Source organism: Furipterus horrens, unplaced genomic scaffold, assembly GCF_987537825.1.
Source record: "Furipterus horrens unplaced genomic scaffold, mFurHor1.1.pri manual_scaffold_3, whole genome shotgun sequence".
Taxonomy (NCBI): Eukaryota; Metazoa; Chordata; class Mammalia; order Chiroptera; family Furipteridae; genus Furipterus; species Furipterus horrens.
Window position 1 is genome coordinate 31,096,308 of NW_028327173.1, and position 18,998 is coordinate 31,115,305.

Sequence of the window (18,998 nt, forward strand, 5' to 3'; positions counted from 1 at the left end):
AGAATGAGCAGACCTGCCTCCAACGTGTGATGTGACGATTAGGTGACAGTGGCAAGCGCTCAATAAAAAGGCACACATTAGTATTTTATCAATTCGTTGTATATTTTGACTCCTTTCTGCTCTTGGTCCCTCTGCCCATAGTTCCTTGAAGACAGTGATCAGTTCTAACTCATTTTTGGGTCCCTACTCGAACTTACGTTGGCCAAGCACACATTTTCATGAATGGGTGAATGAAAGAATCAATGAGCGCCTGCAGCCGCAGCCGAGCGTCGGGAGCCCCGGGAGCCCCGGGAGCCCCGCCCCCTTCCGCTCTCCCCACTACACACAGGGGCCACGGGCGGGTCTCTCGCGACCGTTCGCAGAGGCGTGCGCGAGATACCGCGCGCGGCTGGAGGTGGCGGGCGGGCTCCCCGTGCGCGCGCGCCAGGGGAGGGGTGGGGGGCGGGGCCCGGGCGAAGGCTGGCAGGCGGGCGGCTGGCTATAGAGCCCGCGGAGTCCGCGGCGGGTGGCCGGTCAAGCGCGTGCCAAGTGGAAGAAAACGAGAGGCGGCGGCGATGCTTCCTCCTCCTTGAGGAGCGCCGAAAAGGCCGCGGCGCTTGAGGCCCCAGAAGGCGCGGAGGAGCTGCGAGCTGGGGTCGGTGGCTTAGGGTTCCCGCCGGGCCATGGTGGCTGCAGGCGGTGGTTGGCGCGGCAGCGCTGCGGCCCGGTGCAGCGCGGGGCCCGGAGAGTCGTGGCGCTGACGCCCACGGAGCCCAGCAGCAGATATGAAGCGGAGTCGCTGCCGCGACCGACCTCAGCCGCCGCCGCCGGCCGCCCGCGGGGAGGATGGGGTTCAGCGGGCGGCCGAGCTGTCCCAGCCCCTGCCCCCGCGCCGGCGAGCGCCGTCCGGGAGGCAGCGACTGGAGGAGCGGACCGGGCCCGCGGGGCCTGAGGTCAAGGAGCAGGTAAGGCGGGCAGGGGTTCGGGAGGGAGAAGATGGAGGGGGGGGGGTGCATGAATGGAAGCGGTGGGGGAGGGGTATCTCAGGCGGGAAGACATGGTAGGACATTTGAGGGGTGGGGACTGAGTAGTTCCGCAGGAGGAACGGGAGGTCTGCAGAGGCACAAAAGTGGGGAGTGGAGAAATGGAACTGATGGGCTGGGGTTGAATGGGAAATGGGGGAGTAGAGGGATGAAAACATGGTCCTATGGGCGTTTGTAGTCGGGAGATCTGGATGGGAAAAGGGGACGCTGAATATGGACTGGGAGTAAATGCGCTGCAAAGAACAGGTTTAGTAAAAAGGGTATTGAGGAGTTACCTGTAGGGGTAAACATTGTAAGGTAGGGAAACTCATTATTTAGTCAATGTTATCCTATTTCCTAGAAGTTGTTTTGACAGTTATAAAAACGGATGTTATTCCTAAGCATTCTCTGACTTGGCCATAATTATAGTCTTGTAGGAGTGTGTTCAGAATCTTTTAAAAAGTTCTCAGTAACGATCTATTTCACGAGAAAGCACTTCTTAAAACACCTGCATCTGTGCAATCCCAAGCCCAATGCTATGAACAGGGAATTCATAGATACAGGTTCTGTCTTCCGAGAGTTTTCCACTGAAAACATCTTGATTCATGGAGTTTCTGAATGGACAGGGTGTGTTTATAATTTATTAATCAAGTGTAGGTGTAGTTAGAAGTAGTGGTTAAAGGTCAGTTTTATTGGGGAGGAGAAGTTGTCACTAGTAGCTGTCCAGTGAAAGGAGAATATGTGGTCTTTGATCTTGTGGGATTTGCAGGAAAATGTTCTGTAATGAACTCTAGTGACAGCTTTCCTTTTGCACTCTAGACCCTGGTGACTTCATCTTTGAAACTCTCAACACTTCTGTTAGGTTTCCTGCCTCTTTCCCATGAGTTAAATAAGTAGTTTTCTTAGACACCATTCCATACAACAGTGTCAGTGATGCACAGGCTAGCACTTGGAATTTTGCTCCTTTTGTTCTTCCCCCAGCCCTGAATAGACTGCACTATCGGCTCTCTTTGCCCTTGCTTTCAGGCCAGTGAGCATTGTCCTATTGCTGTCATTTTTCCCTTCATCTTTGCCTTTTATATTTTCTGCAGTACCTATTTAAAACTTTAAAAAAGTATTCTTTCCTTACTCAGTTTATCTAGTTCAGTTGACTTAATTGCATGCTTCACTAAAGAGTTCAAGATTACTTGATTTTCTCTTCTCTATATCAGGGTTTCTGTGTTCACTCATCCTTTGCTTCAATCTCAGAGAAGTATTCATCACCCTCTCTGAGGCTAATCCCTCCACTTATGCTCTTGATTTCATTCCATTTCATTTGCCCTTGTTATGTGTGTTATTTTCTCTTTGTCTCAAACCTTAAATAAAAACAAAACAACACAATTTCCCTGAATTGTGTAACCTGCCTAAGCTACTTTGTTATCTCTTCTTTGCTTCACCAGCAACCTTCTTGAAAAATGAGTCAGCTTCCTAACCTTGTATACATTTCTCCTATTACACTTAAACACTCCTAAAACTTATGTTTTCAAGGTCACCGATAACTTTATATGTTTGTTTATTTACTTTTTTATTGAAGTGTGACAAATACAAATCAAAGGTTCATTTACCCAATGAATTTTTACAAGATGAATATACTCATGTGACCATTACTTAGATCAAAATATAGAATATTTTCAGTACCCTAGAACCCTTCTGCAAAGGTAACCACTTTCCCAACCTCCATCACTGTGGTTTAGTTTTGCCTCTTCTTGAGCTTCATATAAACGAAATCATACAGTTTGTACTCTTTTGTGACTGGATTCTTTTATTCAGATTGTGTTTGTGAGATCTATGTTGTTGCTTATGGAAATAGTTGGTTCTTTTTCATTACTGTATAGTTTTCTATTATGTGCATGTATCATGATGGATACTAAAATGTCTTTTCAAATTAAAAAACAATGCATGGCTACTTGTGAAGAGTTTTCATTGTGAAAGAATTCCACAGAGAGATACATAGCAGTTCCAGGGACCTTTAAATTATTAAATCTCCTAGTCCTCATCCTCCCTGATCTCTGTGAACTATTTGTCAGTATTGACCATGTGTTCCTTCTTGATATTTTCTTTTGTCACAATGTCCATTCCAATTCTATTTATCTTACTGCTTCCTGTGTCTTTTTTGTTTTCCTGTTTCCTAAGTGTTCCCTGTGGATACGTCCTTTGTCCTTAGCTCTTTCATTAATTGTACTTTTTTTTTTTTTTTTGGCTCAGTGGATTGAGCGTCGGCCTGCGAGCTAAGTGTCGCTGGTTCGACCTTCCAGTCAGGGTACATCAGAGAAGGAAAACTCTGACTCCAAAAAACCTCCGCTGCCTTGCGGCATACCTCTTCAGGGGAAAGGCTAGGGGAGTAAACCCCGACAGAAAATCCAGAGCCGGAGTCCCTAAGGCGGTTTGACGTTGTAGTCAACACCGGCAACTCCTGCGGCGCACCTGAAGCCAAGCTGTATTGACTCCGTCTTTCCCTTGGATCCTTCAGCTGCGAAGAGAGGGGGGGTCTGCTGCATGGGCAACAGCAGACCCTCCATATCACCCCGCCCAGGCTCTGTAGCTTCAGCTTCACTGGAGAGGACACTCCAGCGTCATCGCAAGACGTCGATTCAACACGGGAGGAGACAGATACCGTGTCACTCCCGAGTCGGACTGCACAACCATTCTCGGCAGTGCAGATAGACTCTTAAGAAGCTACACCATTGTCTCTCGAGACGGACGGCTGCCGACGACGACTTTTTTTTTTTTTTTTTTTTTTTTTTTAGGGGCTTCCCTATTTGTGGCAAGTGCTTAGGATGTGGAACAAGGGTCTCTGGCCCTCTTCATTCATGGCATTGTGTCACAGAACCTTCCCGTGGAGTGAGCTGAGTCTCTAGGCCTGACCTTTTCCCTTACCTGTACATTGCCATTTCTGTGCTCAGTGTTTCCATCATGGAGTTTCAGCATTTGTGATCTTAACATTTGTGATTCTTATAATTTGGTAGTGTCCTTGAAAGTTCGTAACTTGTAATTATTTGATTTTGAAAAGGTAAAAATTTCAGTTGTGTGTGTTAGAGGCTGGATGGATTTCATTCATTCAGGGAGTAGGAGTCTAGCTGATCAATAAACATCCACCTCTCACAAATGACTTTGTTCTCCATTTATCATGACATAGAGTAATGCTTGTTATACTTTATATGATACTATGCTGATATTTAGGAGTACAGTAGTCCTTCTCTATATTGTGGTTCACTTATTGTGGCCTCACTGTATCGTGGGATTTTTAAAAATAACTATTATATTTAATTATTTATCGTGGATTTTTTGCTATATTGTGGGATTTTGTGGTACTGTATACGTATGTTGTTAAAATTACGTAGGTTTAAGAGTGTAGAATATGTTTAAGAACATAAGTAGTGTTTACAAAAGTGTGGAAAAGGTTAATAAGGGAGTTGGAAAGGTTAATAAGGGACTGGGAATGGTTTATAAGTGTGTGGGAAGGATATATAAAACCTTAAAATATATGTAAATACTAAAATAAATGTAAGGTTCCTACTTCGTGGATTTTCACCTATCGCAGGGGGGTCTAGAACGTAATACCCGCGATAAGTGAGGGAATACTGTAAGGTCAGAACAGGATGCGGGACTTGGATCTCTAGAAGGTCAGTGGCTTACTGTATCATTCAAATAGAATTTATTATTTCTCCTTTAAAATGTGCTTCTCCCTGTGCCTTGTCTTTCCTGCCTTTCTTTCTTCCTCTCTCTTTCTTTCTTTCTCATCAAATTTGAAACTGTATCCATGGTCTTTCAGTTCTCCTTCTTTAATCTCCTTATTCAGGTTCTGCTGATTCTGCCTTCATGACATTTCTCAAATCTTTATTCTCACGGTCATCACCTTAATTCAGCACTTATAAACTTTTGTCTTAGTTGTTGTAATACTTTAATTGCATTTCTCTGCTTTTAGTCTTTTTATTTTTTTAATTTTTAAAATATTTTATTTATTTTTAGAAAGAGGGGAAGGGAGGGGGAAAGAGAGGGAGAGAAACATCTCTGTGAAAGAGAAACATCAATTGCTTGGCACTCTTACACATCCCGGCTGGGGAAGGAACCCACACCCTAGGCATGTGCCCTGACTGGGATTTGAAGCGGTGACCTTTTGCTTTGCAGGAGGATGCCCAGCCAACTGAGGCACACTGATCAGGGCTCTTCTTTCAAAATATATCCAGAATCCAACCGTTTCTCACCACCTCTGTTGCTACCATCCTGTCTAAGTTAATATCATCTTGACTGAATTTTTTAATGGTTTTCTCACTTCTCTGCTTTCATTCCTGCTCTCCCTACAATCTGAGCTCTAGACTCCTATTTTTAGTATCTGTGTAGCATTTCTATTTGGATAGCTAACAGACCTTTCAAATTTACCTTGTCCAAAACTGAACTCCTGATTTTTTCTTCCTAGTCTGCTTCTCCCCCAGTCTTTCCCATGTCAATAAATGGTACTACCATGCCTTACTCAGACTTTGGACCAAAACTTGGATGTTTTCTTTGATTGTTTCCTTTGTCTCATATTCCACATTTAGCCCATCAGGTCTGGTTGGTGCTCATTCAGATTACATGAGACTTTCGCCCCTAGCCCCATCATTACACTGATCTTAGCCTCTATAATCTCTTATCTGGATTATTGTAAAAGTCTCCAGGTTTTATTGTGGTTCCTCACCCCAAACCCACCCCACCTCCCATTATCCCACCCTGTCATTCCCCTTCCCCATGATATTTTGCACACAGTGAGAATAGTCAGTATTACCCTGTCAAAGCTTAAATCAGAGTTTATCACCCCTTACTGAAAACCCTACAGTGGCTTTTCATCAAAGTTTAGATCTGTCTTTTGGCCTTCTTAAACCTCATTTCGTTCTACTGTTCTCGTTCATTGAGCTGTAGTCACACTGGCTGCCTTGATAGTCCCCAAATATATTAAGTAGACTCCCGCTTGAGGACATTTAAAGAATTATTTGAGGACTTCCATACTTAGTATTCACTACCTAAGATGTTCTTTTTCCAGATATATGAGATCTGTCCAGAAGGCATCCAGCCATATACTATGAAAAATAGAGACATTTATTGAAGAAGATAAAAGATACAAGAAACATTGTACACAGGACAATTACACCTCAGTCCCTTTCAAAGTAGGCACCTTAGGACTTCACACAATTCTCTCGGTTGCCATCAGCTACCCTGTCGATTTTCCTGAGTCTCATTGATGGTCTGAAAACTTCCCTTTCAAAGATGATTTTAGTTTTGGGAAAAGGCAGAAGTCTCAGGGCGCCAAATGTGGGCTGTAGGGGGGCTGAGTCATGGGGATGATTTAACGTTTCACCAAAAACTACATGAGACGTGATTCATGAGCAGGTGCATTGTCGCGATGAAGCTGCCAATCACCAGTTGCCCATAGCTGTGGCCCTCTGAATCATCCAAATAGTTTCTGCAGAGGAATGTTCAGGCTTAATACAAAATTTGGTGTGGATTTGTTGTTCTACTCACTCAGTCATTTTGAATGCGACAGCCACACAGTACACATGCTCACTCAATGGCATCTACTACCCCCACTGACTAGCACAGTGAAGTCATCATTGTTCACACGTGCACATTCTAGTCCCCTGTCCTTGGCTGCCAGATTACATCAGTGCCCACAAACCATTCTTGTTGTATTAACAATGACTGGACTTTTTCTAGACAGTTGATATATATATGTGGCTGGCTTCCTCATTTTATTTAGGTCTGTTTAGATATCACGTCCTCAAAGAGGCCTTCCTTGACCAGGCTTTTTTTTTGTTTTCTTTAATATTTCTTTCTTTCTTTTTAGAGAAAGGGGATGGGAGGGAGAATGAGAGGGAGAGAACTATCAAGGTATAAGAGAAACAGATTGGTTGCCTCTTGCATGCCCCCAACAGGGAACCTGACCTCACGACCCAGGCATGTGCCGTGACCGGGAATTGAACTGGCAACCTTTTGGTTTGTGTGACAATGCCCAACCCACTGAGCCACACCAGTCAGGGCTTGACCAGGCTTTTTAAAGTAACACTCTTAGTTATTCTCTTTCTTTTTATTCACCTGTTAGCATCACATATTTGTTGTTTATTGTCATTGTTCCACATTAGAATATATGTTTCATGAGGAGAGGAATTTGGGTTTGTTTTCCTCACTGCTATATCTTCAGTTTCTAGAATTGTATATAGAAAGTTCTAAATATATACTTCTGAGTGAATGTATAGTGATTGAGTTATTCTGTGATTTCAAATTCCAACTCTGTGACTTGAGACAAGTTGCTTAAGTTTTCTAAGCCTCAATTATTCCATGTATATATAACAGATAATATTATTAGCTATTTCATAGGGTTATTGTGAGGATTTAATAAATTAATCTATGTAAAACAAGTGCTCAGTAATTGTTAATTATAATTACTGGGTATATCTTAAGTGTACATGCACAGAATTGTGAAAATAGAGTTCATCTTTTTTAGTGTTCTCATCTGCTTTTAGAAAGAAATATAATAGAAAAAGATATACCTTGATCTTTGGTTTGTCGGTATTACTGAACTGTTCTTTTACTCTGTTTAGCTTGAAAAGGAGGCTTTTTTAAATATGCATTTTTCACTTTGGGGAAACATTTATGGATTTCTTTATTAAGTAACTTGCTTAGAGGATAGTATAGTTTCCCTAGGTTTTAGAATGTATGGTAATTAAGAACAAACTCAGACCCTGGCTGGTGTGGCTCAGTGGTTTGAGTGCTGGCCTGCGAACTGAAAGGTCATGGTTTCGATTCCTGGTCAGGGCCCATGCCTGGGTTGCAGGCCAGGTCCCCAGTTGAGGATGCTTGAGAGGCAAATGATATATACTTCTTTCTCACATTGATGTTTCTCTCCCTCTCTGTCTCCCTCCCCTTCCTCTCTCTGTAAAAGTAAATAAATAAAGTCTTAAAAAAAAACAAAAACAAACTCTGTCCAGGAGACCACATTTTAAAATTCTGTGATATTTTAGTTGTACCAACTTTAATGTAGTAGTACTTCCTACCAGTGAACCTGAATAGCAGATGCACAAATCCTTTAACCCTTAATTTGTTGGAGATTAACAAATAATTTCTGTGCCAATATTTCAGCAAAGCAGAAGTAACAGAATAATGTTAGGTATTCTAGTTTTCATGACTATTTGAGGCCTTCAGAAATGTTTTTAAAAACAGTTTAGAAATAGTATTTAAAAAATTCCTTAAGTTATTTCAGAGGTGTAATACCAAAATGATTTTGTTCAGGTGACTCAGGAACATTTGGGTCCTGCCTTTGACCAGTAAGAGAAAGGGACATTTTATTCCTAGCTTGAATGTCAGTAGTCTTTTATATTAAAGAACACTAGTTGCTGTAACAGATACATTCAAAATAGCCCAGACTGATGGAGGCTGTTGTATTTTCTGCACATGCTTCGAAGGTCACCCGAGGCAAGTGGGGGATTTTGTGGGAGGTTTTTCTGGGCCAGGTCTGGAAATGGCTTAATCACTTCCCCCATATTCCATTACCCCAAATGAATCCGGGGTCATACCTAACTGCTACAGGGCTGGGAAATACAATCTAGTTTGTGCCCAGGAGGAAGGCGAATCATGTTTGGTCAATATCTAGCTGGACCCTACCACACTGCTCAAACCCTAATATAGCCCTAATCTAGAACTATGTAGAAATCTTCTTATTTTGGGTATAGGCAACTTGTTACCATAGTCTCCTTTCATTCCGTGTAGGCCCACAGAGTTTTGGGTAATAACCATTTTGAATGCAAGTAAGGAAAGGCCTTTTCCCAATAACATCTATATCTGGAAAAGCTTGTTTTCCTCTGCCTGCAGAGCTAGTCTCTGGCAATCACCACACTCCTTGAGGTCTTGGTGGCTAGTGAGAGCTCTCGTTAGGTCTTTTCCACGTTATCAGTTCAGCCATGTGGAAGAGGAAAAAAGCCAGAAGGAAGTCAAAGAGATGCCAGTGAGAAAGGTGACTGGGTCTCAGCTCTTTTCAATTTGATAGTCTCCTGGAAGGAAGTGTGGCTCTAGCAAGCCCACCTCCACATGTGCTTTGACTTTTAAAATACAGTAAAATACAATTAACATAAAACGTTACAATTAGTGACATTTAGTACTTCAGATGTGCAACAGTCACCACTATCTAGTTTCAGAACTTTCACTTCACCCCAGAAGGAACCCCGTTTCTTCTTTCTACTAGTTCCTGGCAACCACTCATTTGTTTTCTATTGCAATGGACTCTGGACAGTCCATTTTCATATAAATGGATTCATACAATGTGTGGCTTTTTATGTCTGGCATCTTTCACTTAGCATACTGTTTTAGCGTACAGTTACCCACATTGTAGCATGTATTAGTACTTCATTTCTTTTTATGGCTGAGTAATATACTGTTGCATGGATCCACATTTCGTTTATCCATTCATTAGTTGATGGGCATTTGGGTTGTTTCTATCTTTTTGGTGATTGAGATAATGCTGCTAGTATGCAAGTTTTCATTTGAACATCTGTTTTTCTTTCTTTCTTTTTTTTTTTTTTTTGTGTGTGTATGGTCTGTTCAGAAGTTATCCAGCCATGTAATATGAAAAATAGAGACATTTATTGAAGAAGTTAAAAGATACAAGAAACATTGTACACAGGACAATGACGCCTCAGTTCTGTTCAAACTAGGCACCTTGGGACCTCACACAGTTCTCCTAATTGTCAACTGCCCTGTTGTATTTTCCTGAATCTCATCAATGGTCTAAAATCTCTTTCCTTTCAAAGGTGATTTTAGTTTTGGGAAAAGCCAGAAGTCTCAGGACATCAAATCTGGGCTGTAGGGTGCTGAGTCACCTGGATTATTTGATGTTTCACCAAAAAACCTCTGCAGGAGACGTGATGCATGAGCGTGTGCATTGTTGCTATGAAGCTGCCAATCACCAGCTGCCCACAGCTGCGGCCTTCTGAATCATCCAAATAGTTTCTGCATAAGAATGTTCAAGCTTAATGCAAAATTTGATGCATATTTGTTGCTTTTCTCTCTCAGTCATTTTGAATGTGATGGCCACACAGGACACATGCTCACTCAATGGTGTCTACCACTCCCACTGACTAGTACAGTGAAGTTGTCATGTTCACACATGCGCATTCTGGTCCATTTGCCTTGGCTGCTAGGTTACATTGATGTCACACAAACTGTTCCTATTATATTAACAATGGCTGGGCTTTTTCCGGACAGATCTTGTATATATTCATATATATTTGTGTATATATATGTGTGTGTGTGTGCACCTGCGTGTGTGGAATTGCTGGATCATATGGTAATTCTATGTTATAAGTTTTTTAGGAACTGCCAAACTTTTCCACAGTGACTACCATTTTAACACTCCCACAAGCAATGTATGAAGGTTCCAGTTTTTCCATGACCTTGCTAACGCTTGTTATTTTCCATTAAAAAAAAAAATTATAGCCATCCTAGTAGGTGAGTATTTGCATTTCCCTACAGGGTAATGGTGTTGAGCATCTTTTAATGTGCTTGTCGACTGTTTATATATTGTCTTAAAAATGACTATTTAAGTTCTTTATTTTTAAACTGGGTTATTTGTTGAGTTGTGAGACTTTTATATTTATTCTGGATACCATACTCTTATCAGATATATCATTTGCAGATATTTTCTCCCATTTGGTGGATTGTCTTTCATTTTTTTACTAGTGTCCTTTGATACACAAAGGTTATTAATTTTGGTGAAGCATACTTTGTTATTTTCTTTGTTGCTTGTGAAATCATTGCCAAATCCAAGGTCATGAAGATATACTCCATTGTTTTCTTGTAAGAGTTATATGGTTTTAGCTCTTATATTTATGTTTTTGATCCATTTTGAGCTAATTTTTTGCATATGATGTGAGGTGACCTTTATTCTTTTGCATGTGACTATTCAGTTGTCTTTCTGTGCTTCAGCTTTTAGTTCCTGAGACTTTGGCCCAGTCAAATGAGTCTAGTCCAATCAGAGCCTCACTTCTCTTTGAAGAGGGGTGTGGACTTTTTCAGGCCAGTTCTTCTTACTTTTCTTTAAATTTTATTTTTCAATTACAGTTTACATTCAATATTATTTTGTATTAGTTTCAGGTGTACAGCATAGTGGTTAGACAATCATATACTTTACAAAGTGTTCCCCCATCTCCAATACTTCCAGTACCCACCTGACACCATACACAGTCATTACAGAATTATTGGCTGTATTCCCTATAATGTATTTTACTTCCCGGTGACTATTTCGTAACTACCAATTTGTACTTCTTAATCCTTTCACCTTTTCACCCAATCCCCCTGGGCCATTATTCTCAGTTTTAATTTCTTCTATTTATAATTTCTTCCTAAGCTCTCACCTCATTAGTGAGTTTATCTAATTCTGATTCATGTTTTGTAGCATAAACATCTTAATTAATTTTTTTAAACTAAGAAGCTCATAGTTTAAAAGGAGAAACAATAAAAATACAATATGACAAGTGCAATAGGAAAGTACATCTTTTTAAAAAAATTATATTTTATTGATTATGCTATTAGTTGTCCTGATTTTTCCCCTTTGCTCCCCCTCCACCCAGCACCCCCCACTCCCTCAGGTAATCCCGCTACCATTGTTTCATGTTCATGGGTCATGCATATGAGTTCTTTGGCTACTCCATTTCCTATGCTGAAAGGTACATCGCTTATAAAAGTATCAAAGGCAGAGACGGTCTCTCTGTTGAAGTTTATGAAAGATTCCTGAAGGAGGTTACATCTGAGCTGGACTTCCGAAGACAAATGGGGCTTTTGCCAGACGGATTATGGGGAGAGATATGACAAAATTATAAATAAATGGTATACTATTTGAAAAACACATTAGACATGATTATAAAAATCAGTAAACCCATATCCTTACAACATAAACTAAATCAGTTCTTAGAGTATATGGCAGTTCTCACTCCAAATCTCATTAACATCTCCTTGATATGATATTTCTATTGCTTGATCCAAGTCTTTTATAATATTACCATTTAGAGCTCCATTCAGATTTTATCAGAATATCCCTCTTAAGTGATCTTTAAAAATAGTATGTTACAGAAGGGTAGTCTAATATATTTATCTGCATTTTTGCTTACTGTGTTTTCTCCTTTCCCTATTTCCTGAAGTTTCTTCTTGTATCATTTCCTTTCTGTGTAGAGAATTTCCTTTAGCCATTCTTTTAGTATAGGTCTTCTGTTGACAAATTCTTTTAGTTATCCTTCTTCCTAAGGGTTATTTGTGTTGGATATTGCTTTTGGTTGACAGTTCCTTTCTTTCAACACTTGTATTATACTGTGCCACTCTGGACTTCATGGTTTCTGATGAAAAATCTGCTATCATTCAAAGTAATATTTTTTCTATAGGTAGAGTGTCATTTTTCTCTGGCTGCTTTCGTGTTTTTCTTTTGTGTATAATTTTTTAGAATTTTAATTATGTTTTCTGTCATATTTCTTTGTGTTTATTCTGTTTGGGGTTTACTCAGCTTCTTGAATATGTAGATTTATGTCTTGACATATTTGGGAAGTTTTCAGCTATTATTTATTCTGGTACTTAAAAAAAAATTATTTATTTATTTGTTTATTTTTAGAGAGAAGGGAAAGGAGAAAGAGAGGGAGAGAAACATCACTGTGTGGTTGCCTCTCACTCGTGCCCCCAACTGGGGACCTGATGTGCAACTTAGTTATGTGCCCTGACTGGGAATTGAACCAGCAACACTTGGTTCACAGGCCGACACTCAATCCACTGAGTCACACCAGCCAGGGTTTTCTCTGGTACTTTTTAAGCCTTGCTCTATTTGTATTTTCCTTTTGGATGTCAATGAAAGAGACATTAGATCTTTAATTATAGTTCCATAGGTCTCTGAGTCTCTATTTATTGTTTTCAGTCTTTTTTCTCTTTTCTGTTCATATTGGGTAATTTCTGGCCTTCTGTCTTCTAGTTTACTTTTTCTTTATTCTGTCCTCTTCGTTCTTTTGGTTAGATCATTAAAAAATTTTTTTTTGGTTAATATATATATTTTTAGTTCTAAATTTCCATTTGGTTCTTTTTTATATGTTTTATTTCTTTTCTGAGACTTATTTTTTTATTGCTTTTCTATTACAGTTATCCCATTTTTCCCCTATTTGAGATTTATTGAATCAAATTAGATTCAAGCATATGTGTCTTTGCTCATTGAAGTATTTTTTTTATTTATTGTGTATTTATTTATTATTATTTATTATGTATGTTGTATACCCTTTTTGTTTCTTATTTCCTCTGTTACTGCCATGTTTTGTGTTTAGTTGATTTATTATGTGTTTATTTGTTATTATTATTATTTATTTGTGTTTTATACCCTCTTTGTCTCTTATTTCCTCTGTTACTGCCATATTTTGTGTTTAGTTGATACTTTTTGGTGTAGTGAACTATTTTGATCTTATCTCATTTCCTTTTGTGTATGCCTTTTAGATATGTATTTTTTTATTGCCATTAGGATTACATGTAAGATCCCAAATTTACAACAATCTAGTTTGAATTTATGCCAGCTTCTATTGCATACAGAAACTGCTCTTATACCACCCTCTTTATGGTATTGTCAGAAATTAGATTTTCATACATTGTGCAACTAATAGCATAGATTTATAATTATACTTTTGTGCATTTTTCTTTTAAATCATATAGGAAATAAAAAGTGGAGTTACAAACCGAAAATAATGTCTCTTATATTTTCCCATGCAGTTACCTTTACTGGAGATCTTCATATGTCCATATGGTTTCAAGTTTTTGCTTTGTGTCTTTATTTTAATATAAAGGAGTCCTTTTGGGCAGTTGTAGTGGTAATGGACTTCCTCAACTTTTGTTTATCTGAGAATATCTTAATTTTTCCCTTATTCTTGGAAGGACAGTTTTACTGGATATAGGATTCTAAGTTTACAGTTTTTTACCAAGAGATTTTTTGTACATATTATGATTGCCATACATTAAGTATCACAAACTCACAAGTGCTATTTTTAAGGCTCAATAAAATAGAAAATTAAACACTTGTAAGTTATATTGACCATAATAACTTTTGCTTAAAGCAGCTATTTACACAAAAGTTACTAAAAAAATGTTATCTAATGATTTCAGGCATACTTTGTTAATTGTTCCTTAAAGGTACCTTTTCCTAAATTGTATGCATGTTCCCTAATTTAATATGGTCACCTCCACCATGTTGAAAGTGCTAAAAGTAAATCTCAGTTTTATAACATTTGTCAAGAAGATATGGTGAGATTTAAGGGCCTAAAGTATACCATTGGTTTTCTAAGTGAGAGACTATAAAGAAATGAGACCAATATAACAAAACTTAACAACATTAAGCCTCTTCACATTGTGTGAGATAATACATAACAAATTATAGTTTAGTATCCCTGATCTTCAGAAGATTTATGAAAAGAGATAGAAAACTTTTATCTGGAAGATCTCTTAGTGAAGCTAAATTTTAGAGGATTTGCCTTAATGATTAGCTTACCGAGCAAATGGCTACACATCTAATATTAAGAAGAAGCTTATTCAGGTAAGGCAAGAATTTAAAAACCTAAGTTGACAGCTTTTCCTATCAGCACTTCATGTATGTCATCCTTCTTCTGGATTCCATCTGTATCTGGTTCAGATGGAAAATTGGCTGTTAATCTAATTGAGGATCCTCTGTACATGATGAGTTGCATTCTTTACTGCTATTATTATTTTCTCTTTGTCATTGGCTTTGTCAATTTGATGATAATAAGCCTCAGTGTGGATTCGTTTAAGCTTGAAATTCGTCGAGCTTCTTGAACATGTAGATTTATGTCTTTCATCAAATTTGGGAAGTTTTGGGCCATTATTTCTTCAGATGTGCTTTCTTCTTTTTCTTCTGGGTTCCCTTATTTTATATATTATTTCTTTTGAAGATACCCACCCCCATCCTTTAAATTCTCTTCACTTTTCTTCTTTCTTTTTCTTCTGCCCTTCAGACTGTATAATGCGATTGTCCTGTCTTCAAGAATGCTAATTCTGTTTTTGCCTGCTCAAATCGGTCTTTAACCCCTCTTCTGAATTTTTATTTTATAATTTTCTTCTCCTGAACTTCTGTTGGTTCCTTTTTACAAAAGGTTTTATGTATTTTTAGAAAGAGGGGAGGGGAGGGAGAAAGAGAGAGAGAGAAACATCAGTGTGTGGTTCCCTCTTGTGTGCCCTGAATCAGGGACCTGGCCCGCAACCCAGGCAGGTGCCCTGACTGGAAATCATACCAGTGACCCTTTGATTTGCAGGCTATGCTCAGTCCACTGAGCCACACCAGTCAGGGCTTAAGTTGATTTCTTGATTTAGCATTCTCTTAGTTGCTGTAAACCTTTGACTGTTTTCCAAAGTTATTATAAAGGTAGTTTTGACAGTTTCTGCTTTTTTTTTCCTTCAGTGTTTTTGTGGGGAGATGTTAGCTTGGAGCTGTATGAGCCACCATTTTGCCGATGTTACTTTTCATGATTTAAATTTTTATTCCATAATGATGGTTTCATGGGTTTGGGTCATATTCGCCTCTTCTGAAAGTGTCTGTTCAGTCTTCTGCTCATGTTTTTTATTGGCTTGTGTTTTTTCTTATTATTGAGTTGTGATAAGTTGTGAAAGATCTCTCTATATACTGAATGCCAATCCTTTCTCAGATGTTTTGTTAATACTTTATGTGTGATTTTTGTTTCTTTTACTTTCTTATGTTTTATTATATTGTTTATGCTGTTACAGTTGTCACAGTTCTCCCTCTTTGTCCCCCTCCTATCAGCCTCCCCACTCCATCAGGCAGTCTCCATACCATTGTCCATGCCCATGGGTCCTGCCTATGTGTTGTTTGGGTACTCTTTTCCATATGCTGTACTTTACATCCCCATAACTATTCTGTAACTACTAATTTGTACTTCTTAATACTTTCACCTTTTTCACCAATCCCCCTGACCTCCCCCATCTGGCAACCAATCAAATGTTCTTTGTATCTGTGATTCTCTTTCTGGCCTGCTTGTTTGTTTTTGTTTTTTAGAGTCAGTTGTTGATAAATATGTATTTATTGCCATCTTATTGTTCATATTTTAAATCTTCTTCTTCTTAAAGAAGATCCTTTAACATTTTATATAATACTGGTTTGGTGGTGATGAACTTCTTTAGCTTTTTCTTGTTTGGGAAGCTCTTTACCTGTCTTGATTCTAAATGATAGCCTTGCTGGGTAGAGTAATCTAGGTTGTAGGTCCTTACTTTTCATCACTTTGAATATTTCTTGCCAGCCCCTTCTTGCCTGCAAAGTTTCTTTTGAGAAATCAGCTGACAGTCTTATGGAGGCTGCCTTGTAAGTAACTAAGTGATTTTCTTTTGCTGCTTTTAAGATTTTCTCTTTGGCATTTTAATTATGATTTGTCTTGGAGTGGGCCTCTGGGTCAATCTCTTTTGGGACTCTTTGTGCTTTCTGTACTTGTTTGTCTGTTTCCTTCACCAAGTTAGGGAAGTTTTCTTTCATCATTTTTCAAATAGGTTTCCAATTTCTTGCTCTTTCTCTTCTATGGCACCGCTAAGATGTGAATGTTGGCATACTTGAAGTTGTTCCAGAGGCTCCTTACATCATCCTCATTTTTTTGGATTCTTTTTTCTTCTTGCTGTTCTGATTGGTTGGTTTTTGCTCCTTTATGTTCTAAATTGCTGATCCGATTCTTGGCTTCATCCATTCTACTTTTGTTTCCCTGTAAATTGTTCTTTATTTCAATTAGTGTAGCCTTTGTTTCTGATTGTATATTTTTTATGCTGTTCAAGCCCTCATAAGTTCCTTGAGCATCCTTATAACCAGTGTTTTGAATTCTGCATCTGACAGATTGCTTTTCCCCATTTGTTTAGTTATTTTTCTGGAGTTTTATTCTATTCTTTCATTTCAGCCATGTTTGTTTGTCTTCTCATTTTGGCAGCCTCCCTCTGTTTGTTTTCAAGTATGAGGTAGAGCTAACTATGTCTCCCAGTCTTGGTAGAGTGGCCTAATATAGTAGGTGTCTAATGTAGTAGGTGTCCTGTAGGGTTCAGTGGCACAGCCTTCCCTATTCCTCTAACTGGATACTCAAAATGCGTCCACTGTACGGGCTGTGTGCACTCTCCTCTTATAGTTCAGCTTTGATTGCTGTTGGCATGTCCAAGGTCAGCCCTGCTTGTGTTCTGTCTGGAGTCACACAGCATTAGTTACAAAGCAATCTGCAGATGGCTGCTACTTTTGATGAGCTTGGAGGTGCCCAGGAGAGGCCAAGTTGTGAACCAGGGTTGGCTGCTGCTAGTGCTGTATCTAGGGCCCGAGGTACTGGGTCCTCTGAAAGTCAGAGGCTCCTTGTTTGAGAGAATTCAGGAAAATCTGAAGCATGGGCCAAGCCATTTGTATGGAAAAGTCACTGGAAACAGTATGGGTGACATTAAATTTGGGTGGGTCAGGGCCTCAAAGACTTACCAGGGTAGGGCAACAGTGTGAGGCAGGTTGACAAAGTCTCAGATGTGGCACCCACCTGTGGGCTCTGTGGGAGGAGGGCTCAGAAAAGAAACAATGGCTGCTCCTAGCACTTCTGTCTGGGAGAAGTTGTACTCCAGCTCTTGCCCTATTGGCAGACAGTTCAGTTTCTCCCTGTATGTCTCTGATGTCTTTCAATCTGCTGCCCCTGTGCTGGAGCTCAGAGGCAATGATTCTGAGTAAGTCTGTGCATGATCCCTTTAAGAGGAACACCTGGTATTCCAGCAGTTTCTGTCTTACACTGCCTCAATCCCCACTGGTTTTTGCAGGCAGAAGTTATGGAGACTTATCTTCCTGGCACTGGAACTCTGGGCTGGAGTACCTGGTGTGGGGCTGGGACCCCTTGCTCCTGAGATATCTCTCCCAATTTTTATCTGCTACATGTGGGTGTGGCTGTGGGTGTGGGACCAGCCCATTTGACGTCTCAATGTGGTACCTTCTTTAATTCCATAGTTGTAGGACTTCCATTCAGCTCAATTTCTGATAGTTCTGAATGATGGTTGTTCTGTATTTTAGTTGTAATTTTGATGTGGTTGTGTGAGGAGGTGAGCCATGCTTACCTAACCTACACCACCATTTTGACTGGAAGTTGATTTTTCTTTTTTAACAGTATCTTTTGAAGAGTAGTAGTTTTTAAATTTGTTGAAGTCCAATTTATAAATTTGTTCTCTTTAAACTTGTGCTTTGTGTCTTATCTAAGAAGTCTGCCTAATTGAAAGTTACAAAAATTTACTCTTGTTTTTTCTCCTGAAGTCTTATACTTTTAGGTTTTATTGTTAGATTCATGACCCATTTAGAGCTAATTTTTATATATGTTGTATATGTTATGTTTGATATAATTGAGGTATAGGTCAAGGTTCTTTTTTTTTTTGCACATGGATATCAAGCAAAGGCTTTTTGATAGGGATTAAGAGAATGAACTTTGAGTAGTATGTTACCTGGGTGTGACTCTTGGCAGAGTAGGTTGGGAGAATCTACCACAGCATAGAATTTTTTTCATCTACTTAATTACCAGTAATATGGGTTAGACTACTAATGAGAAATTTTCACCTAGGTTTTTAGCCTGGTAGACAAGTTTTTAATGTGTAGACCTCTGTTTTCAGCTGTGAATCCTTTGTGTACTTTAAATCATTTCCTTAATAGCATAATACAGTATAAGCAGAGCACTAGCTTTATGGATAGAGTTATTAGCCTGAGATTTGCTTTGGTAATGTAGAGGAGGGAGATGGTTCTGAGCCAAGAGAAGGAGGACACTGTAAAACCTCCCTGGGCAGTAGGCAAAATAGCCATAACTATGCACTCTGAATTAAAAGAGTAAGCAGTACTCTCTTAGAGGTGGAAGGAACATGTAGAGATTGTGTAGTAAGGCAGTTTTCAACCTTTAAAAATTTTTATTTAACAGTTGAAAT

At 39.3% G+C, this 18,998-nt stretch overlaps 1 protein-coding gene across 4 annotated transcripts in view; it reads left to right on the forward strand.

Annotated features, from left to right (window-relative positions):
- The first annotated feature begins 452 nt into the window (after nucleotides 1–452).
- Nucleotides 453–18,998, forward strand: part of MAST2 (microtubule associated serine/threonine kinase 2) — a 156,111-nt gene continuing 137,565 nt past the window's right edge. For all 4 annotated transcript variants that reach the window (XM_090269368.1, XM_090269369.1, XM_090269371.1 and 1 more), the window contains exon 1: nucleotides 453–944. In XM_090269368.1, the coding sequence (XP_090125494.1) occupies nucleotides 765–944 (180 nt within the window). In that variant the 5' untranslated portion in view covers nucleotides 453–764. The remainder of the gene's footprint in view (nucleotides 945–18,998) is intronic.